The 23,953-nt window shown below is 39.6% G+C and overlaps 1 protein-coding gene across 2 annotated transcripts in view; it reads left to right on the top strand.

The window, feature by feature from the left end:
• Positions 1-6,914: 6,914 nt before the first annotated feature.
• Positions 6,915-23,953, top strand: part of PCMT1 (protein-L-isoaspartate (D-aspartate) O-methyltransferase) — a 47,635-nt gene continuing 30,596 nt past the window's right edge. For both annotated transcript variants that reach the window (XM_036767674.1, XM_036767675.1), the window contains exon 1: positions 6,915-7,167. In XM_036767674.1, coding sequence (XP_036623569.1) covers positions 6,915-7,167 — 253 coding nt within the window. The remainder of the gene's footprint in view (positions 7,168-23,953) is intronic.

Raw genomic sequence — 23,953 nt, 5'->3', positions numbered from 1 at the left:
GTATTAGTGTTCCAATTTCCACACATCTTCTCCATCATTTATCATTTTCCTGTTTTGTCATGTTGGCCAATCTGATAGGTATGATGTGGTACCTAAGAGTTGTTTAAAGTCAGACATTCTAATACAATACAATCCAAAGATATACTAATTTGATACTTACATGCTGAGATGTGATAGTAAGAAAATATTGAAAATCTTAATTTTGTAATTAAACTATTATGTCTCTGTAAGAGCATAAAACTTTGTATGTATGGTAAAAACACTGCAATTTATAACATACTATAGTCTTGAATTTGAGTTGAGGTGTTTCTGGCAGTGTCTATTGGCATTGCATTATGGCATGCTCAGTGCAAAGTGGGCATATTGTGTGTTCAGAACCAAGGTTGCAGCAAAGTTGGATGATGCAACACAGGCAAGTGTTGCCAGAAATACCTCAGATTCATTATGCATTTGTTTTGAATTAATTTTTGGTCATTTTGCATTCAGAAACCTTTTACTGTTGCCAAATTTTTTATGACCCCCACATTCAGTTATGTGACCCCAGACAGGGTTGCCATCCATAGTTTAAGAAGCACAGCACCCCACTCTTCCTGTAGTACCTCGAAGGGGTTGGAGAGTGCCTCTCTTCTCTGTCATTGCCTCAAATCCCCACCAATTGTGTCCTTCTCATTTTTAGGAGCCCAGCAACTATCACCCCCAGTTACATTTAACCGTTTAACATCAAGATTAGCTTTTATAAAGGGATATTTACTTCAAAGATGTAACTACTACAAACATATAAATATTTCTCCCAACACCTTGGGGCCATAATCCACCCCCTTCCCCTACCTTACCTTTGATTCTGGGAATTATGTAGGGGAATTAGGGTCACTAGGTTAGTTCAGCTCTTACATGGCATTAGTCCCAGTAAATTCAAGTCCAAAGTCCAGCTGATTCCCAGATCTTTTCTCCTCAGAGCTTTACTATTGAGCTGGCTACAGTATCCCAGCTTGGATTTCCGGATTCTAGGACCCCCATGGTTCACACTCTTGAGTCTGAGTAAAGCCTCTACTCCCTGTACCTAGAACAGAAAAAGGAAGAAGGAAAAGTTCCAGAATCCAAGCCTGTTTCTTGGGGCTACATGGCCTAAAGTGGAGAGCAGTTATTAGGGCTCCTTTGCCTTTGCCTCTTTTTAAAGAAACCAACAGTTCCCACTATGTCTCAATGGAAAATAAACCAAAACAATTCCTTTCTAACCACATGATACACCAATGTAGAATGTCTACATATGCTCCAGTCTTCCAGTATCCAGCAGTAGGTACTCTAGCATCTTCCATGTGGGCAACGCCATCTTAAGTGGTCTAGGAATGCTTGAAACCCTTATTACAACAGGAAGAGAAGATATGAATCAGTTGGGATATGCATAGTTGCAGAAAGTACCCACAAGGATGAGAGTATGGATCCATTAGATTATTGAAGTTTTAAGATATATTGAAAATTGATTCCTTAATAAATTAAAAATTATGCAACCTCCAGTACAGGTTTTCTCTGTACATATCTAGTATAGTCCGATTTCTCTTCTCAACTTTATTTCCTTGAGTGCTATTTCTATTTTTTTCATATTATACATCACATACTGAGGTTTGGAAAAGTCAAATGTGTAATTTCCACTGTAACCTAACATAAGAATAGGTGATTAGCTAGCAGAACTACTACTACTACTGCTCCTGCTACTGCTATTATATTACTGCTACCATTACTGTGGATGCTACTGTTGCTCTTACACCTACTACAGCTGCTATAAAGGTATCTCTGATAGGTAGCACAGTATGGCAGAGAGAAAACCAGGAGACTTGGGTTCAAGTCCTGATGCCTACTGTTTGTGTTGGGCTAGACAAGTCATTTAACCTCTTAGGGCTCCAGGCAACTTTCCAAGACTATCTAAATTGTACAACAGGCGCCTATCTGCATTGAGAGAGGGAATTTTCACTCTAGCAGTTCCCTAGGCCAATGAAATGACAGGCTTAGTTAAAAAGAAAATTGTGTGCTCTAAACAACAGTTGAAAAATTTTCCCCATGTTACTTTGCACAGGATGCTTTGAATCATTAGTGTCTCACATATGATGAGATTACAAAACGATATCACAAAATTGTGTCATGGTCAGCAAAATTTTTTAGCACTAAATATATGTGTTTTTAAAAAATTAATATATTTTATTTTCCCCTAAATTACATGTCAAAACAATTTTTTAACATTTGGGGTGCTTTTTTAAGTTTTGAGCTCCAAATTCTATCCCTCCCCTCCCCCATCCTCTTCCCTCTGAGATGGTAAGCAATCCAATATAGGTTATACCCGACCAATCATGTAAAACATTTCCATATTAGTCATTTTGTACAAGAAGACTTGACTAAAAGAAAAAGAATGAAAGAAAGAAAGTAGAAAATAGCATGCTTCAGTCTGTATTCAAACAATATCAGTTCTTTCTCTGGAAGTGGATAATAGCTTCATAATTAGTCCTTTGGGACTTTCTTAGAACATTGTATTGCTGAGAATAGCTAAGTCATTCACAATTCTTCATCCTACAGTTTTTCTGTTACTGTGAATAATGTTCTCCTGGTTCTGTTCATTTTTACTTTACTTTACTTTACTTTACATCAGTTCATTTAAGTCTTTCCAGACTTTTCTGAAATCATCTTGCTTGTCATTTCTTATAGCACAATAATATTCCATTACAATGATATACCACAGCTTGTTTAGCCATTCCCCAATTGATGGGCATCCCTTTGATTTCCAATTCTTAGCCACCACAAAAAGAGCAGCTACAAATATTTTTGTACAAATAGGTTCCCCGCCCCCCCGCCCCCAACCTCTTTTTATGTCTCTGGAATATAGACCTAGCAGTGGTATTGCTGTATCAAAGGGTATTCATCCCCTTGAACATCCATCCTTTTCCCTTTTTTTGTCATATTAGCTGATCTGATAGGTGTGAGGTGGTACCTCAGAGTTATTTTAATTTGCTTTTCTTTAATCAGTAGTGATTTAGAGCATTTTTTCATATGACTATAGATAACTTTGATTTTTTTCTTCTGAAAACTGCCTGTTCATATTCTTTGACCATTTATCAATTGAGGAATGACTATTCTTAAAGATTTGACTCAGTTTTCTCTATATACTTTAGAAATGAGGGCTTTATCAGAGACACTGGCTGTGAAAGTTGCTTCCCAGCTTTCTGCTTCCCTTTTAATCTTCGTTGCATTGGCTTTGTTTGGGCAAAACACTTATTGTCATTGAAATTGTCCATTTTGCATTTCATAATGTTCTCTGTCTCTTGTTTGGTCATAAATTCTTCCATTCTCCATAAATCTGATAGGTAAATTATTCCTTGTTCTCCTAATTTGCTTCTAGTTTCACCCATTTTGACCTTATCTTGGTATATGGTCTCTGCCTAGTTTCTGCAATATTGTTTTTCAGTTTTCCCAGTAGTTTTTTCAAATAGTGAGTTCTTATCCCAGAAGCTGGAGTCTTTGGGTTTATCAAACAGTAGATTACTATGGTCATTGACCACTGTATCTTGTGTACCTCAACTATTCCATTGCTCTACTACTCTTAGCCAGTACCAAGTAGTTTTGATGATCGTTGCTTTATAATACAGTTTCAGATCTGGTACCGCTAGGCCACATTCCCTTGCATTTCTTTTCATTAATTCTCTTGATATTCTGGATCTTTTGTTCTTCCAGATGAATTTTATTATTTTTTCTAGCTGTATAAAATAATTTTCTAGCTCTATATAATAAAATATTTCTTTTATGTACCTAATTTATTCCACTGATCCACCATGCTATTTTTTAGTACCAGATTGTTTGATAATTCCCGCTTTATAGTACAGTTTGAGATCTGCTACAGCTGGACCACCTTTCTTCATGTTTTTTTTTTTAATTGATCCCCTTGATGTCCTTGAACTTTTGTTCTTCCAGATGAATTTTATTTTTTCTAGCTCTATAAAATAATTTTTTTGATAGTTTGATTGGTATGGCACAGAATAGATAAATTTAGATAGAATTGTCATTTTTGTTATATTGGCTCAGCCTACCCATGAACAATTAATATTTTTCCAATTGTTAAGATCTGACTTTATTTGCGTGAAGTGTTTTGTAGTCGTATTCATATAGTTCTGGGTTTGTCTTGGCAGGCAAACTTCCCTATTTTATGTTGTCTGTAGCTATTTTAAATGGAATTTCTCTTACTATTTATTACTGCTGGACTATACATGAACTTTCTAAAAAGGAATATTGAGTTTTTTAAAAAAGTAATATTTTTAAAGTGTCACTTTGGGCAACATTGTTTTTAGCCCTATTTAACTGCCTTCCTTTTGTCCTCACTCTGTTGAGCTATGATTAATATTATCATTTCCCCCCATCAGTCTCTTCTTACTCTGAACACTTATGGTCTATATCTGTCCTTTGGCATTTATCACATATTGCTTTTGTCATTAGTTATCTTCTGGTAATCTATGCTTTATGTCACCAACTAGATTATAAATTACTTGAGAGTAGGTTTTTACAGTACCTAGCAGAATGCTATTCCAAAAAGGGAAGGATAAAGTTTTTATTTTTTTCAATCTATGGTGATGCTGCCTGCTATTTTTCAGCAAGGGCTTACTAAGGCAGGGCATGCTAATCTAATCCATCTAGGTCAGCTTTGAAGAGGGTTATCAGATTCCTGAGAAAGGCCTCTAGAGCCTCTCCAGCTCCACCCCACCCCGCCAAGAACCTCGAATGACTGCAGATAGAGGTAGTAGAAACCTATTGAATTTACTGAATTCTCCAAATGACAGCTTTATTCAGCCAACAAATGTTCATTGAATGATTACAACTAAAAAGCTGTAAATAAGGCACCAAATTATTCCTGTCATCAGAACTCATTCTGCAACACAGTGCATTTATTTCACACCTTCATGATATTTATTTTTTCATCTGTGGTCACAGAATCCCCAAGATAGTTTGCAAGCAGGTATTGTTTTCTCTGTTTTGCAGACTGGGGAATAGATTTCCAGTCACGTTTCTGTGACTGTGAGAGAGAGCCAGAAAGCTTGAAGCTGGTATGGCTGCAGCACGGTGACTTGCCAAATGCTTACTTGCAGCTATATACTTCATTCAAAATTGTTCATTGATGGGATTCTGAAAGACCACCCTGTGGCAACCAACTTCAAAGCTGGTTAAGAAGAGCTTTGGTTGTTGATAGGATGCCTAAGGCCAGGTTCCCTGCCTGCTCTGAGCTCATCTACAATAAAGCTGATCACAACAGAGCTAGAGCCCAGACCAATTGTGTAGTTTGCGAATCTTAATTCGCTGAAACTGCATGCTTGTCAGGAAGAGAGTAACACACACATCACAGGATAATGTGGAGTGTTTATCCTTTCGGGGATAGTTGATTCATTTTTATTGGCAAACTGTAGCATCTGAGTTACTTAGCTTAATTGCCCCATTATCTGCATTCAACTCTCCCTCCTTCTCCAACCCCTTCAAACCTTGCTTCCCTTGAAACAAATTTAGGGATTTAGGGTAGGGTGGATTAAAGGATTAGGCAATTGTACAAAATTAGAGGCCAAAAAGTGGTTAATTTTTTATTAAACGTTTTTTGTGCCACATTTCTGGGCGTAGAGAAAAGAAATGGGACATTTAGTGTCAGAAAACCTAGGTTCAAATTCTTAATTCCTTTATTTACTAGGTGGTATGTGACCACTTGGCCAAGTCGGAATCATAGATTTGGAGCTAGAAGAGTCCTCAGAAACCATGTAGTTCAACTTCACCTTACAGATTAGGAAACAGGCCCTAGGTGGTTACATGACCTGCTCAACCTTTTGAAGGTCCCTTCCAGCTCTAATTCCATGGCTAAAATGTAGCTTAATTTTGATGGGCCAACTACCAAAATTGTCTAATCCTTTTATTTAATTTTTTTAAAAAAACCAAAGGCTCAAATGTGGAATAAAATATTAAACTCTTAGCAAGACAAAAAATTAAATAAAGCATTTGTTCTTTGTCCTCTTCCCGCTCGGAAGTTCTGCTACCTTCGTTTTCAACCTAGCCTTCGTGAATGCATGACTTCACATAACCCTCGCCACATTTTCTGCCATGATTCACGTTCCTCGTTACAAAAGAAGTCTGACAGAGGACGAACGACAGGTGACTTTAAGAGCAGCTACAGCAAGGGTGCACCCTATCTCTTCTCACACATACCGGGGGTGGTGTGCTTGTAACAAAGGCAAGGAGAATGTGTTGTGTATACAAAGGTGCCCGGTGCCGCCTTCTGTCTCTAGTCTACCGATTTAACCCAAGGGCCAGGTCACTTTAAACTAAAAAAAGTAAGCGGTGGGCAACGTGGCTTTAAGGGAGACCTTGAGGGATGCCTTTTCCCCGGTCTTTCTCGGGTTTGCCACCTAGCAATATGGAACCTGGACCGGGATCCGGTAACACCACCACTCGCAAACCCTGACCTTCTGCGGGCTGCAATATCACCGGCAGCTAGGGCGCCTCTTAAGAGCCCCGGGGGCAGTCCCCATCCCCCACCCTCCCCCGCCCCCGACTAAAGGAGTAGTTGGCGGTGCACGAGAAGCGCGGCCCCCGAGCCGCGCAAGTGGCTGCCAACGACCTCGCTCTCCAAGGCCGCTTCTGGCTTAGATCGTCCTTAAAATCCCCAGGAAGTGGAACATAGATGTCCCTTTCCTGTCCAGACTTGGGCCTCTGGACCGGCAGCTGAGGGAGAGCTCGGAGCAAAGGGGTGGGATTGCACTGGGGTGGGGGAGGCTGTACTGGAGCTAGCGTAGGGGCCGCTGAGTCAGCCCGGCTTTTTTTTCCCCTTTTGCAGCAGCCGCCGCCGCCTCCAGCCCCACCCGAGCGGCCCTGCTCCGTAACAGAGCGCATGCGCGCAGTGGGGGATGTCGGGAGCGCGCAGCGGCCCCGGGGGCAGTAGCATCAGCGGCGGAGGCGGCGGCGGCGGCAGCGGCAGCAGCGCCGGGGACGCGGACGTAGACGGGGCGGTGTCGGTGTGGGAGGTGGTCGAGTTCCTCGCGAAGCTGCTGGGCACCGCCGCCGCGCTGAAGCTGGTTCTCTACGCGCTCCAGGCGTGCCTCGCGATGGCCTGGAAGTCCGGTGGGGCCAATCACGCGGAGCTCATCCAAAATCTCCGCAGTGAGTGCCCTCGCCGCCGCCGCTTTCCCTAGCCGGGGGCCGGGAACCTGGGGAGGGGACAGTTGGGGGAGGGAGGTGTCACCCCCTCGCCGGTCCCGGGGGCAGCAGCCGCCCTTCCCCGGCGGCGTGGTTGGCGAAGGCGGCGGCGGGTAGGACAGTTGGTGGCGCCCTCGGAGCCGGGCCACACGCACTTGTAATTCCCTCCCGGGAAACCTGTCACCTGGGGGCGATCGGCGGGCGACTGGGACTGGCTCACGGGGAGCCGGGGATCGGGGGCGGCCGGCGAAGCGTGGGTGGGACCCTCAGTGCCCTGGCCCGGGAGGGGCTGGGGGGGCGAGCACAGGTGGTGGGGCTGTCACTCAGGACCAGCGTTCGGCGTTCTCCTCGGCTCTGGCTGCAGAGGGGCGTGCCTGGGTGCAGGGACACGCGGAGTCCGGAGAGAGAGGAGGGGAGATGGGAGTGGAGGGGCGGCTTGTGGCCCGAGTCCTCGGGACCTCCTGGGAGGTGCATTTTTTCCCAAACCTTTACTACCCCGCCCCACCTTGTCCTCGACTTCCCCCGGCCGCTGGGAGATGCTTCTGCCTGATGAGCTCAGAGCCAGATGAGGGGGAGGTGGGGGTGGGCTGCGAGGCAAGGAGCTGGCGAGAAGATGCTCGGGCTTCTGCCCCAACCCGAGAGCTCACGGGAGGGCATCGGGGAGAAGGTTCGATTTGGGCAAATGCTTCCCCAGCCCCACCCCGGTGAGTCTTGCCAAGTTCCACCCGGGAGCTTGTTAATGAAAGGCCGGGAGATGAAAAGCTTGCAAAGGATCCGGAGACAATTCCAGACCACCTGCGTGGTGCATTCTTGTGCCACAACCTTGACTCTACTGCTTTCTCTTTCCCCCCCTTAAGAGCGAATTTTCTTTCGGGCTTGGTGGTTCCTTAAATAAACAAAAAAGCCTTTACAGTCTGTCTTGAAGGCCAGAAGTACTGTTTCTGTAACCTAGGTCAGCTCACAGTGATCTGACACCACTTACTTGTCTGTCGGAACTCAGCATTCATTTGGCAATTAATCGCCTTCTGCTTTATAAGCAGAAGTCTTTGAACTTTTTTTCACACATATCCTTTGGCTCTGTAATTTCATTGTGAACTCCTTGGAAAGGGGATGGTTTTATACTTTTTCCAAATTGCCTCAATAAAAATACTTTGAACACATTATGATGCTCAATAAAAGTTTGCTAATTGAAATATCAAGACCACTTTTTCACAGCTCTTAAAGCCTGGTTTTTGGCCAACTAGAAACAGGAAAAGCTCTGGACCACAGTCAGAAGACCCGTGTTAAAGTTCGAATTTCACTGCTTAGTTGCCAGTGTGACCCAGGTGCAAATGACTTATTCTTCTTAACCTTAGACTCAGTTTCTTTATCTGTAAATTAAGATAATGGGATTAATAATAATTTTGTTACCCGGATCACCAAGTTATTTTGAGGAAAACGTTACAAAATGGACAGCACTTTAGATGTGTAAATTATTATGATCTTGTGAGTTGGTAATATCAAATAAGTTAAAAATATGTGGAAGTACCTTTGGAAGAGTAAAGTTCTCTGTCAAGGTAAGCTATTAATAGTAATAGAAATTAATACAAATAGATGTTTTAAAAATTCTCACAAAGTATTTCGTTTGAAAATGTACTAGGTTTAATAGTTATTTTGCTGTGTTTCTTTATTATGCGGATTGTACAGGTGCTCAGATTTCTAGAGTTTCTTAACCTTTTTCTGATATTTACTGAGAATAATCTAAATGTTTGTTCATAAAGGAGCATGTATTTTTTAAGTGTGGTAAAACAATTATAACTAAGTAATAGTGTTCTGCTGGTAGGTTATCTCTTGTAGATACTGGGCTGTGGCAGAAATTTGTAATCAAACAGACTCTTCAGTCTCTTCTTTTAGGCCAAATTCAGGGTTAGCCAAGACTAGGTCTTCTTTCCAGTTGTTTTGTAATTACCTCCATGTATCTCCTATTACAGTTCTTAGCTGAAATTTTGAAAGATGCTTTTCTGTCTAGTGGCTAGGTAATATTTAACAGAGAGAATGTTGGCCTAATGTATATGATTCTTCATTTTTAAATAAGTGACGTACTTCTTTAGGAGGAAATTAGAGTAGATAAGTTGCTTTATCTTTTGTAACACTTGTGCAACTTTAAGTTTCAACCTCTTACTTATGTAATATTTTAACTCCTAAGGTGCTATTTTTGAGAGGTTGGTAAAGGATTATATAGGTTTGGGGATGAAAAAAACCTTCAAGTTAGAAAAAAATGAAATTAGAACTTACGATGATTTTTTTTTAAAAATTAGGCTTTGTTATGAATTCCATTATAAACTTGCATTGAAACATATCTTCATTTAAATGTTTTTATTTTACCTTGCAATATAAACATAAAATATAATTTGTGTACATATTCATAACTGGCATAGCCGTATCTTTTTTGTTCATTTAGTACTTGGGCATATATATGACCAGACCATTCGTTATGGTAGGGATCTAGCAAGTTGGAAAACATTGTAAATAGAATGAAGTTAGCATCTTTTTCTGCAACTACATTATAGGGTAGGTCAGTTTAAAGTCAGCAAGCGTTTATCAAGTACCAACTATGTATGTGCAAGGAACTGTGCTTATCTGAATATTCCAGCTTTATCTTTTAGGTGAATCATGCCAGTGACTCTGTGGCATGTTTTAAAATTAGTTTCTTGGGACCACAGTAATATATGTAGAGTGTGCTTATTGAACATGTTTAATTTCAAACAATTGGGACTTAAATCAGACCATGTAAATTAAAACAGATATACATATGAATGATAATCTTATGTGTGTATACTTTAATGGTAAATTTGGTAATGGAAGAAGCTTGTATAAGGGGGAAGATAAACCTATACTTTTTAGTAACCTAATCTATTGGATGTAATGGAATAAACAGTGGACTAGGAACCAGAAAACCTTAGTTGCTAGCACTGACTCTTCCATTTAACTAGGCATGTAATGTTCTTAGGCCTCAGTTTTCTTATCTATAAAATGAGAGAGAATTAAACCAGAGGATATCTAGGGTTTTTTCCAGTTCTGAAGGGCCTGAGATTCTTTAGTAATGCAGCCTCTTAAAGCATTGCCTTAAAAAGCAAGAGATTTAAGGAAAAATTGATTGCTAACTATTGAAATATTAAATTAGGCTAAATGCTAATATTTAAAACAAAAATGTCCAAATTACTATTGTACTAGATAGCAATTGGCTACACTTTTTTAAGCTGCTAGACCAGTTAGTGAACATTTGTTGAATGCCTACTGGTGCCAGATACTCTGTTAAGCTCTGGAGTTAAATAGAAGAGGCAAAAACCTAAAGGAAGCCAGTAAGCAGAAATGAAGAAGAGCATTTCAAGCATGAAGGGACAGCAAAAGGAAATTCCTAGACCCTAGAGATGCAGTATCTTGATAATGGAACATCAAGGAAGCCAGTGTCACTGGATCAAAGAGTATATGGGGGCAGGGGAGGAAAGACTGGAAAGGACTAGGCTATGAATGGCATTGAAGGTCAAACAGGATTTTTTATATTTGATCCTGGAGGCAATGGGCAACCACTGGAGTTTGTTGAGTAGGAGCGTGACATGGTTGGATCTGTGCTTTAGGAAAATTACTTTGGTGGTTAAGTGCAGGCTAGGTTGCAGTGGGGAGAGACTTGAGGGAGGCAAACTCACCAACATTTCAGTAGTCCCAAGTATGAGACGATGGCATCTGGTTGCAGGATGGTATCGGAGGAGAAAGGGGGGCATATTTGAGAGATGTTGAAAAAATGAAAACAACAGGCATTGGCAAAAGATTGGTTGGAGCTGGTAGTGAGAGTGAGGAGTTGAGGATGACGCCTAGGTTATGAGCCTTGTAGTCAATGGAAAGTAGTATTTAGTCTCAGCATTCCATTACTTTTATTTTACGTGCTCAAGTGCCAAATAACTAATGACATACTTAGCTTATTAGTTTAATAAATTGAGGTCTTATCTAGTATCCAGAAAAATGCCTTCCCATTTTATTTAATTTCTAGTGAAACTTTATGGGCATTCACCTGCATATCAGACATTATAGTGCTTTAATATTTAATTTAGATACATTTTTGGCAATTTAATATTTCTAGTTGTCAAATTGTGTTTAGTTTTTTAGGCTGTTTTAATTAAAATGATAAGATCTATATTCTCCACTGTCCTGTGGTTATATGTATTTAGAGTGCTGGGTTTTTTTGAGGCAGTATGGCTTAGTGAATAACAGTGCTGACACTGGAGTTAAAAACCTGGGTTTAACCTCCACCTCTAGTTGGGTGACAGTGGACAAGTCATTTAACCTCTCTTTCTGTTTGCTCATGTGTTAAAATGAGGATAGTATCTATAGAATTTAATTTCCTAGGTATTATGAAGCTCAAGACACTGTATATAAAAATCTTTAGCAGTCTTTAAAGTATTATAAATGTCTCAACCTGCCCTGCCTTCCCCTTTTCCCTTTTTCCCTCTAGTCTTTCAGGTGATTGTGACCACATCAGCTCCCATAAGTTCAGGTATCACCTTTATGCAGATGACGCCCTCTGTATCCAGATTCAATCTTTCTCCCGAGATCCAGCCCTGTATCACCATATTTCCATTGGACTATCCCTTAAGTGTCTCAAACTCAGCATATCCAAAACAATTCATTTTTCCTCTCCAATTCTTAACAGCCTTGTTTCTGTCTACAGCCCTATCATTTTTCTTTGTCATTCACCATCACCCTCATATTAAATAAATTGTCTAGTTTTCTTGATTCTTCACTGTATTTCACATCCATCTATTCATACAGCTATCACCTTAGTTCAGCCCTTATCACCTCTTGTCTGGACCACTGTACTAATTGGTCTAATCTCTTCAGTCTATCCTCTCCAGGCTGCTGCCAAATTGATATTCGTAAAATACATATCTAACTAGGTCATGCTTCTGCTCAGGCTGCTTCATGGGCTTTCTTTTGCCCCCATAACAGGAGTCCTTAATCTGGGATCCATGGAGAGATTTCAGGGGGCCTTGTGAAGTTGGATGGGGAAAAATATTACATCATTATTTTCAGGAATCTTTTAATTGAAATGTAGCATTTCCTTCAATTATTTAAAAAACCTTATTCTGAGAAGAGGTCCATTGGCTTCACCAAATTGACAGAGGTAAAGAGTCCATAATGCAAAAAAGAACCTCTGTTTAGAAATAAAATAGACTCCTCTATTTGGCTTTTACTTTTTTTCACAATCTGGTCCCAGCCTACCTTTACAAGTTTATTTCAAATTATTCTCTCTTACACACTCAGTTATGCTAGATTGATATGTTTTAAAATAAAAATTTGAGGGAAAATCTACATGGAGATATAGAACCACAACAATAAGAAAGTAGTTTGCTTAGATAATTTGCTCATCAAGCATTAATTTCAAACAGTTTGAACTTGCTTAATTCAGACCATGTAAAAGTTAACCCATATGTGCAGAACAAAGTAACTACTTGCTGTTTCTCGTATGCAACATTTCATTTCCTCTGAATTTGCTGTATTTCTAGAATGTATTTCCTTCTCTTGGCCACCTTATAGAATAATTAACTTTCTTTAAAGCCCAGCATAAGTGCTATCTCCTTCTGGAAGCCTACTCTATTCTTCCTTCCTCTCGCATTTCACCAGGCACTAAGACCCTTCACTGTCCCAGAAGCTAATTTGTATAATATTTTTCTTGGTGTTGTTCCCACAACCCTCATAGAATGTTGCCTCTTTTAGGACAGTCTTCGTTTCATTTTTGTATTTGTTTTCTCTAGTGTCTGGCAATAGACACTAGAGGCCCATACCATAATGCCTTCATTGAGGCATTACAAGGGCCCAGAGGGGCCAGAAAACTTCTACTTGGCAGCCTAAGACTGGGAGCCAGGTGAGACTCTTAGTTCCCAGGCAGGAATGGGGCTAACTGGACTTCTGTGGAGCAAGGAACCCCCTGCTGATGAAGCTGACCAGAATCAGTCAACAGGCATGCATTAAACATCTCCTCTGCCAGGTACTAGCCAGAGACCAGCGATCCTAAGAAACAGACATTTCCAACCTTGGCAGACATTTTAGGATCTTGTTCCTGAGTTCAGGATTTGAGCATCAGCCAGTCAGAGGAAGGAGAGCTTCTTAGAGGAGAAAGTGGGCATTGATCACCAGGATGAGGAAAGCTCAATCTAAGTCCTAGCTAATTAGGAAGTCTGGACTTCCTTTCACCCTAGCCATCTTGCCTTTTACCCTGCCAGCTCTACATCTCCCCTTCCCACGTGACATTCCATCTACTTACTTATCTCCATGCCTTTCCTGTGTATCTGTCACTGCTTCTACCACCCATCCCTCCAATACCTGGAATAAATTCCTTCCTTAACTCTTCTTTCCAAATACCTTTTCTTTCTTCAAAACTCAGCTCACATGCTACCTGAGGGTGGAGACTGTTTTTTTTTTTTTTTAAGCATGTTTTCCTAACAATGCTTTGTATATAGATGTTTAATAAATGCTCATTGAATTGTAGGTAGTAATAGTAGATTATTTTTTTAAACTTATTTTTAGTGAAAAAACCCTTCAGTGCATATGAGGCAATCTCCTGATTACCTAATGCATTTTGGAAGGTTTTCAGCCAAATGGCTAAACTTAAAAAGGTTTTGGTACGTAAGAACCCATTTAACTGTCCAAATAACCTTCATTTTATTGTACTTGAATTACTCAAGGGATTTATTCTCCCTCCTGTCTATTTTATGCTTACTGGTAGTAAGTTAATCTCTGAGGAAGAAGCTGAATTTATTTTTTCACACTATATGAGTTTCACGCTATATTTTATTCTGGAGTCCAAGAAGTAGCCAGAAATTTGCTACCTTACCTTAAATGATAATAGTAATAGCTAGCGTTTATTTAGTGCCTACTATGTGGTAGGCACTGTCCTTAATCACTTCATAAATATTATCTCTTTGGATCCTTACAGCAATCCTTAGAGGTAGTTGCTGTTAATGTGATTTGCCCAAGGTCCTGCATCTAGTAAGTGACTGAGGCTGGTTTGAATTCTGATCTTTTTGACTCTAGTCCTAGCACTCTATTTGCCATGCCACGCAGCACCATGATAGCTTATATTTGTATAGTATTTTAATGTTAGTAAATGCCTTATTTATATTCTTATTTGATCCTTATAACAACTTATGAGATGATAGAGCAAATGATACCTTTATTTTATAGATGAGGAAATTGAGGCTCAAAGGTTTAATGACTTTCATGAGGCTAGCACATAGTATATACCTACTGTACTCCTCTGCACTCTGAATGGTGCTCATTTGAGTTTTTTCACTTAATTTCCTTAAAACACAAAAATATTTTATTTGAAAATTTTATGCACTTAAGTAACAGAACACTTAAATAACAAAATAAGTAATTTTTAAAATAAAATACCTGTGTTTATATTGACATGGAAAAATGTTGCTTGCTTGGAATTGTGTAAAAGGGACAGGTAACTTTATCACCCACTCATCTTTTTTTTTTTAAACTGATTAATTTATAGAGTGACTAAAGAGGAGTGCTTTGGTAGTTTAGCTGATTTTTAGCAAAGTATTTGATGAATGTCATATTTTTGTGTACAAAATGAAGAGAAGTAGGCCAGATAATAGTTACACATAGATGATTCAACATGGATTAAGTGACCGGAGTGACAAATGTAAATGGTTCCATGTCAACTTGGAAAGGTCTCTTGGAGTGCCTTAGGGAGCTCTCCTTGGGCTTGTGCTCTTTGTCATACATTGTTATCAATGGCTTGGGTAATGACATAGCTTATTTGTCAAATTTGCCCAGTGCAAAGTTGGGAATGGTAGCTAATACATTAGATAACAGTAAGGATCTAAACATAGTAATGGTGTAAAACGGTGGGCCAAATCTAGTAAGATGAGACCATTAAGGACTACTTAAGCCATTCAGTTCAGCGTACTTAGAGTACATGTACCACATCAGAGTACAAGAAGCTTGTTGGGAGAGTATGGGAAATTTTGTGTTCAGTTCTTTTTTGGTAGGGACATTGATGTAGGGAGTGGTAGGGAGCGAGGGTGATGAGGATGGTGAAGAGGCTTGAGATAATGCCATATGAAGATCAATCGAAGGAGCTGGATATATTGAACCTGGAGAAGAGAAGACTTGGGATGCAGCATACGAATCTACCTTTCATACAATTAAAAATAATTCATGGGGAGGGGGGATTAGATTTGTTCTTTGCCCTAGAGCAAAGTTTCCTAGCCTTTGTCATTCTTTTTACCCATTGGGCTTTGAATAAACCTTTCTGTACTTCCTGTTCTGTATGAAAGGAAGTAAAATCTAAAGTTTACCATTCATCTACACATAAAACAAGAGATTAATTTTTATTTTGTATATACTATTTTTCCACTAAGAGTACTGGTTTTAGAATATTTTGATAGGCTAATATAGTTGTTTACCAAATATTTCCCATACTCTCTTGACAAGCTTCTTGTACCCTGTTGTGGTACATGTACTCTGGGTTGGAAATCCCTTCCCTAGAGGAGCCTACTAGCATCTAGTTGGGTTGAAGTTGCAGAGAGCCAGTTAAATGCAGGCTTCTGCGAATATATGTAATTTATTATAGTATCTACTTTAATATAAATATCTATACTTTGGTATACATTTAAAATAATGCCGTATTTAAAGTTTGCAAAACACTTTATGTAGGGTTATTTGCTATAGGAAGCAGATATGTGTCTAATCAAACTAATTGATTTTAATAATAATATGATAAACTATAAACTATAAAAAATAAAATGATAAACTATTTTATTTTTGAGACTAGATCTGCCTATTTCACCAAGGCTGGAAATTCATTCATGGACCTAATCCCGTTTCTCATTGGCACGGGAACTTTGACCTGCTCCTTTTCTGATGTGGGATGATTTGCCTATTGTTAGGCAGCCTATTGGTTTGGGACACACTTCCAATGCCTGACCAGCTTTAGCCCACTGCCACTTAGAACTCCTGAGCTCATTCTCTCTACCAGCCTCAGACTGTGCCACCACACCAGCTGGCTCTTTTTTATATTGTTACAAGTGGGAAATGAGTGAAAGGAATGATTCAAAAGGAGATTGGGGATGTGAGTGGAATGTTTACTTAACTATTTTCTAATTTTTAAAATTCCTATGCCTAAAATCTATATTCACTGGATGCCTTAATTTTCTTCATGTGGAGAAAATACTTTGTTCTGTTATCCATCTTTATGTGGCTATCTCATCAGCAGAGAAAACAATGTACTAAAACTCAAGCTAATTATTTTCTTCCTTCATAAATCACTTCCTAACTTCCTCTCTACTAGAAGTTTTCAGGCTGTTTGGCTGATCTATCCTCACAACCATTGATATCTTTTTGACCCTTTTCTTCCTAACCTATTTCCCTGTCATTCTACTTTATATTCTATAAAAGAGCAAGAAAACTTTTAAAGTTATGATCAAGTCTCAGTGTTCCAGACAGTATAAAAATTACACAGCAATTGTGGATGGGCATTGTCAGATAGGAGTTTCCTTTCAGGGTTTGGGAAAAAGGTTCCCGATAATAAAGAAACCACAGGTCTGGACTTATTTTTAAAAAATCAGTTCACTTCTGGGCTCAGAGTTCTCTTCCCTTCTAAGAGGGCTTTTATTTTCTTCTGGTTGAATGTGAATATAGGAGAATAGTTGATAGGGGTCACCTTGAAGTCCGAAGACCTTCATTTAAGGCCTGTCCCTGACATACTAGCTTTGTGACCCATGGGCAAATCACTTAACCCAGAGAACTTCTTAAGACTCTTTTAGATAGTTACCCATTTGCATTGATGGGGAGAAAAACTGGGAATTCCTTGCATCAGTGAAATCCAGGTTTTGATTTTTTTTTAAAAATTGAATTTAAATGCTTAAGCATATGATTCAGGACTTTCTGTAGGTTGTTTTTTCCTATAAGTCAAATTCGTACTACAAGTGTGTGTGTGTGTGTGTGTGTGTGTGTATGTATGTGTGTTAATTAATGTATCTTTTCCTGTGATCTTTTTGAAGAGGGGGCAGATATGTATAAGCCTAGTCATGGTATCATTGAGTCAAAAATATGGAATTTAATGACTTTGGTGAGGGGAGCATAGTTGCACAGTGCTCTGCAGAATGGCTGTATAACTTCACAGTTCCATTAGCAGTCCATTATTGTACCAGTTTTCCCCAGAGTCCCTCCAGTGTTTGTTATTTTCCTTTTTTTTTGTCAGCCTTGTCAATCTAATAGATATGAGGTGGAAGCTCTGACTCAATTTACATTTTTCCTTGTGATTTGGGACTTTTTTAAAAATTTGGTTATTCATTGCTTGGTTTTCATCCATTTTAGAACTTGGCTATTCATATCTCTTGAAATCTTTATTGTGATTCTTGTTCTTATGTATTTGAATCTGTTTGCTGTATGTTTTGTTTGGAAACGCCCTGCTGCTAAATGCTTTTTCTGCCATTTATTCTCTTAACATCTCTTTCCCTTCCTGCCCCCCCCTTTAGAAAGAAGGTGGTGAGAAAGAAGGTAAGTGATCAACACCATCAAAGGTTCCTGCCTTTTTTTTCCCCCTTTTGATCAACTCTTCAGAAGTTTGTTTTCATTGTTACTCTTCTCTCCCATACTACCCCTCCCTCTCCAGTCCCCTACTCACCTATTTTTCCCTGTAGAGTTTTAAAAAAAATTTTCCCTAATAGAAATTTATTTTCTTTCCTCACCTCTGCTACCTTAAAAAAAGAAAGAAAAAACAAAATCCTTGAACAAATATTCATAGTTATGAAAAATCCTGCATTGACTGTGTCCAACAATGTGTGTCTTAAACTCTGTTATCTTGTCAGGAGGTGGGTAGCATGTTTCTTTATTGGTCTTCAGGACTCATGGTTGGTCATTGTATTCATCAGAATTCCTAAGTGTTTCACTGTTGTTTGTTTCTACGTTGATGTTATTTTATAAATTGTTCTCTCTTTACTCTGTATTAGTTTATTCAAGTCTTCCTAGGTTTCTCTGTTTCTCCCTTTCATCAGTTCTTACGGCATGATAATATCCATTATTTTTACATACTGTTGAGTATTTTTCTACAATAAACTGTATGTGTACATGGTGATTGTGCACGCGCACACACACGTACACACGTTCTTCAAGTTTGTACCTGCCCTTCATCTGGCTCATCTAAGAGTAAGGTTCACCTGATGCTTTTTTCCATCATCCCTTCCTCCATGTTTTTGTATATTTTTGTAAATCCCCAGTATGTAAGATAGCAAGTTCATTTCCCTTCTTTCTTATTTCTACACTAGTGGATTCATTTTACGTTTTCTCTTCTGTCTCCTATTAAAATTCTCAGAACAGAACCAATTCACTACCAGGACCTCTATTTTTCTTATTCAGTTACCACAATACCTTTTAAAGACATTGTTTCTGAAAAGATACTTGTTTCTTCCTCTCCCGTTTAGAATGTCATAATTATAAAGACCCAATTACTCATAAATTTTCCTTTCTAGATTTCTATTCTGGATTTTTCATAGGAATGCATTAAAGCCATCTTTCTCATTAAAGGTCCATTTGGAATGTTAGCACTTGATGTTGTATATTCCCTTCTATTTGCTCATTTACATTGCTTTTTGTAGCTTTATCTTGACTCTTGTGTTTGGATTTCAGAGTTTTTACTCAGCCCTATCAGCCAGCCAGTCAATAAATGTCTATTAAGGACCTTCTGTTTTCAGATACTGTGTTAAGCTAAGAAAATAGCAAAAAAGGTAAAAAACAACCCTTGATACCAAGGAGCTCAGTCTAATGAGGGAGAAGATTACAAACAGAATAAATTGGAAGCAGTCAACAGAGGGAAAGCAGATAGGGAAAGGCTTCTTGTGGAAGGTGAAATTTTAGCAAGAACTTGAAGGAAACTAAGAAAGTCAGCAGGCAGAAATGAGGAGGGAGGAACTATGGCCAATAGGGAGATAAACAATGAAAAATGCCTGGAGTTGGGGTATGGTCTTTTTATTGGGAACTTTTGAAAATCTTTTATTCCATTAAAGATCCATTTTTTTCCTTTTTTAAATTATATTTAACTTAGTTCTGGACTGTGGTTCTTTGGACTTTGGACTCTTTCTGGCTGATCTTAAGCAATTTGAGGGTAGGAACTGCCTTTTGCCTCTTTTTGTGTCCCCAGAGCTCAGCAGTACCTGGCACAGAGTAGGTGCTTAATAAATGTTTATTAAGTTAATTGCTTATAATATTTTTTCTTTGACACGGAACTTCTGGATTCTGGCTATGACACTTATAGTACTTTTAGGGGTTTCTTTCAGTAAGTGGTCATTGGCTTCTTTCTTTTTAAATATATATTTAATTTATTTATTTTCCATTTTCAACATTCGCTTCTGTAAGTTTTTGAATTTTCTCTCCCCCCCCCCCCCCCCCCCCCCCGCCGAGATGGCATGCAATCTGATATGGGCTCTACACATACATTCCTGTTAGACACATCTTCGCATTAGTCATGTTGCATAAAAGAACTATAATGAATGGGAGAAGCCATGAGAAAGAAAACAAAGCAAAGGAGAAAACTGTCTGCTTCACTCTCCATTCCGACTCCATAGTTCTTTCTCCGGATGTGGATGGCATTTTCCATCATGAGTCCTTTGGAAAAGTTCTAGGTCCTTGTATTGCTGAGAAGGGTTCTAAGTCTATCAAAATCAGTGCTCCCACAATGTGGCTGTTACTGTGTACAATGTTCTTCTGTTTCTGCTCCCTTCACTCAGCATCAATTCATGTAAGTTTTTCCAGGTTTTCCCAAAGTCCACCTGCTCATCATTTCTTGTAGCACAATAGTATTCCATTACCTTCATATACCACAACTTATTCAGCCATTCCCCAATTGATGGGCATCCCCTTGATTTCCAGTTCTTGGCCACCAGAAAAAGAGCTGCTATAAGTATTTTCGTACATTTGGGTCCTTTTCCCATTTTTATGATCTCTTTGGAATACAGCCCTAGGAGTGATATTGCTGGGTCAAAGGGTATGCACATTTTTATAGCCCTTTGGGCATAGTTCCAAATTGCTCTCCTGAATGGTTGGATCATTGGCTTCCTTCTAATTTCACTTTGCCCTCTAGTTTTAATAAATCTGGGATGTTTTCATTGATGGTTTTTTTTCTGTTTGTATATATTTTATTTAATATTTTAGTTTTCAACATTGATTTCCACAAGATTTTGAGTTGCATATTTTCTTCCCATTTCTACCCTCCCCCCCATTCCAAGCTGGCACATATTCTGATTGCCTCATTCCCCAGTCAGCCCTTCCCTCTTTCACCCCATTCCCCGCCCCCATCCCCTTTCCCCTTTATTGTAGGGTAGGATAGATTTCTATGCCCCAGTCCCTATATATCTTGTTTCCCAGCTGCATGCAAAAAAAATTTTCTTTTTAATTTTTTTAAGCATCTGCTTTTAAAACTTTGAGTTCCAAATTCTCTCCCCTCTTCCCTCCCCACCCACCCTCCCTAGGAAGGCAAGCAGTTCAACATAGATCACATATGTATCATTATGCAGAATACTTCCACAATGCTCATGATGTGAAAGGCTATTTCCTTCTATCCTATCCTGTCCCCCTTTATTCAGTTTTCTCTCTTGACCCTGTAACTTTTCAAATGTGTTTGCTTTTGATTGCCTCCTTCCCCTGTCTGCCTTCCCTTCTATCATCCCCCCCTTTTTTTATCCCCTTCCCCTTACTTTCCAGTGGAGTAAGATACCCAATTGAGTGTGTATGTTATTCCCTCCTCAAGTTGAATCTGATGAGAGTAAATTTCTCTCCTTCCCCCTCACCTGTCCCCTTTTCCCTTCCAACAGAACTACCTTTTCTTGCCACTTTTATGTGAGATAATTTACCCCATTCTATCTTTCCCTTTCTCCCTCTCTTAATATATTCCTCTTCTTTTACCCCTTAAATTTATTTCATTTTTTTTAGATATCATCCCTTCATATGCAACTCATCCTGTGCCCTCTGTTTGTGTTTCCTTCAACTCCTCTAATATTGAGAAAGGACTCCTGATTTGCACACATCATCTTTCCATGTAGGAATGTAAACATAATAATTCAACTTTAGTAAGTCCCGTATGAATTCTCTTTCTTGTTTACCTTTTCATGCTTCTCTTGATTCTTGTATTTGAAAATCATATTTTCTATTCAGCTCTGGTCTTTTCACTGAGAAAGCTTGAAAGTCCTCTATTTTGTTGAAAGTCAGTATTTTGCCTTGGAGCATTATACTCAGATTTGCTGGGTAGGTGATTCTTGGTTTTAATCCTAGTTCCATTGGCCTCCAGAATATCATATTCCAAGCCCTTTGATCCTATAACATAGAAGCTGCTAGATCTTGTTGTTCTGATTGTGTTTCCACAATATTCAAATTGTTTCTTTCTGGCTGCTTGCAGTATTTTCTCATTGACCTGGAAACTCTGTAATTTGGTGACAGTATTCCTAGGAGTTTTCTTTTTGGGATCTTTTTCAAGAGGCAGTCTGTGGATTCTTTCAATTTCTATTTTACCCTCTGGTTCTAGAATATCAGGGCAGTTTTCCTTGATAATTTCTTGAAAGATGATGTCTAGGCTCTTTTTTTGATCATGGCTTTCAGGTAGTCCAGTAATTTTTAAATATCTCTCCTGGATCTGTTCTCCAGGTCAGTGGTTTTTCCAATGAGATATTTCACATTGTCTTCCATTTTTTTCTTTCCTTTGGTTCTGTTTTATAATATCTTGGTTTCTCATAAAGTCACTAGCTTCCACTTGCTCCAATTTAATTTTTAAGGTAGTATTTTTTTCAGTGGTCTTTTGGACTTCCTTTTCCATTTGGCTAATTCTGCCTTTCAAGGCATTCTTCTCCTCATTGGCTTTTTGGAGCTCTTTTGCCGTTTGGGTTAGTCTATTCTTTAAGGTGTTATTTTCTTCAGTTTTTTTTTGGGTCTCCTTTAGCAAGTCATTGACTTGTTTTTCATGGTTTTCTCACATCGCTCTCATTTCTCTTCCCAATTTTTCCTCTGCTTCTCTTGCTTGTTTTTCCAAATCCTTTTTGAGCTCTTCCATGGCCTGGGCTCAATGCATGTGTTTTTTGGAGGCTTTTGATGTAGGCTCTTTGACTTTGTTGACTTCTTCTGGCTGTATGATTTGATCTTCTTTGTCACCAAAAAAGGAATCTAGAGTTTGAGTCTGAGTTTGTTTTTTGTAGCCTCTTCATATTCCCAGCCAACTACTTGACCCTTGAGCTTTTTGTCAGGATATGACTGCTTGTAGAATTGTAGTACTTTGTCCCAAGCTTTAGGATCCAAGCACTGCTGTTTTCAGAGCTACTTCTACTCCACCATCACCCCAGGCTCTTGTCACAGCAGCGCTCCTCTTCCTCCAAGAACTGCCAACCGGGACCACAATTCAGATCCAAGAGGGGCATAGTAAGAGACTCTGCCTTTGTGCCCACAAAGTGCTCCTTGCATTCCCGCTCTGATCCGCTGTTAGATTCCTCCCACCATGTGAGCCAGGGACTCAGGAAGCCACTGACGCTGGTGCTCTGGAGGCAGCCTTAGGGGCTTCCTGCTGCTGCTACTGCCATGCTGCATGACCTCTTCCACCCCCAGAGCTGGGGGCCAGACCGCTATGAATACAATCCCGCTAACCTGCTCTTTGGCGTTTTTGGGTTGAGAAGTCTGTTAACTGCCACAGCTCACTGTTTCATGGCCCCAAAGCCTCTTCCGGCTGGCTGACTCCGGGTCATGTCTGGTCTGTATCCGGTGTGGCCCACACTGGGCGCTGCCCTCCGCTCTCAGCACCGTGCGATAGACCCCTCCGGGCGACCATCCAGGTTCTCCTGGGCTGAGATCTGTTTCCCTCTGCTATTAAGTGAGTCCCGCAGCTCTAGAATTTGTTCAGAGCCATTTTTTACAGGTGTTTGGAGGGATTTAGAGGGGAGCTTAAGCAAGTCCCCGCTTTCCTGCTGCCATCTTGGCTCCGCCCTCCCCCATTGATGATTTCTTGAAACATAGTGTCTAGACCCCCTTTTTTTTTTTTGAGAATTATAGTTTTCATGGAGTCCAATGAATATTAAATTTTACCTATTTTCTCAGGTCATTGGTTTTTGGTAGATAACCTTATGTTTTCTCCTATTTTTTTTTTCATCTTGTGATTTTATTTGAATATTTCTTGTCTTATAGTCATTACTTTCTTTTTGGCCTATTCTGATTTTTAAGGAATCCTTTTTTTGGGCAAAGTATAACACTTTCTGTTCTAAGCTACTGTTTCTACTTCCAGTTCCACACCCCAGAACTTTTATTCTGTCTTGCTTCAGTTTTTTTTTTCCAGGTATTCGTGTAGTCCTTTTACTTGTTCTCTTACTACTTTCCTTCTAAACTGGAGTTTTTGCATATCTCTAATTTGGATTTTTTGTGTGTTGTTTATGGTAGTTTGTGTCTTGTGTTTACTCTTATTTTTCACCTTAGTGGTTGAATTATGAATTTGCAGCAGGACCTCATGCTCTGCTTTTCGGTGAGGTGGTTGGGCCTTTTTGGGCCTCAACCTGGCTCTGAACTCCACCTCCCAAATATGTTTTTGCTAAGAGCACTCTTAGGTTCTTAGGTTTTAGGGTCTTCCTTTCCTCCCCCCTACCCCTTCTTTTAGGTTCAAAGTGCTGAATTTTCAGTTTCCTGTGGTCTCCTAAGCTCTGAAATTCCCTGCTGAGGTGCCCTGGTCTGCACTGCT

Source organism: Trichosurus vulpecula, chromosome 7 (genome assembly GCF_011100635.1).
Source record: "Trichosurus vulpecula isolate mTriVul1 chromosome 7, mTriVul1.pri, whole genome shotgun sequence".
Lineage (NCBI taxonomy): Eukaryota > Metazoa > Chordata > Mammalia > Diprotodontia > Phalangeridae > Trichosurus > Trichosurus vulpecula.
The sequence above is the reverse complement of the archived record's forward strand: the minus strand, read 5'-3'. Positions and strand labels throughout refer to the sequence as shown.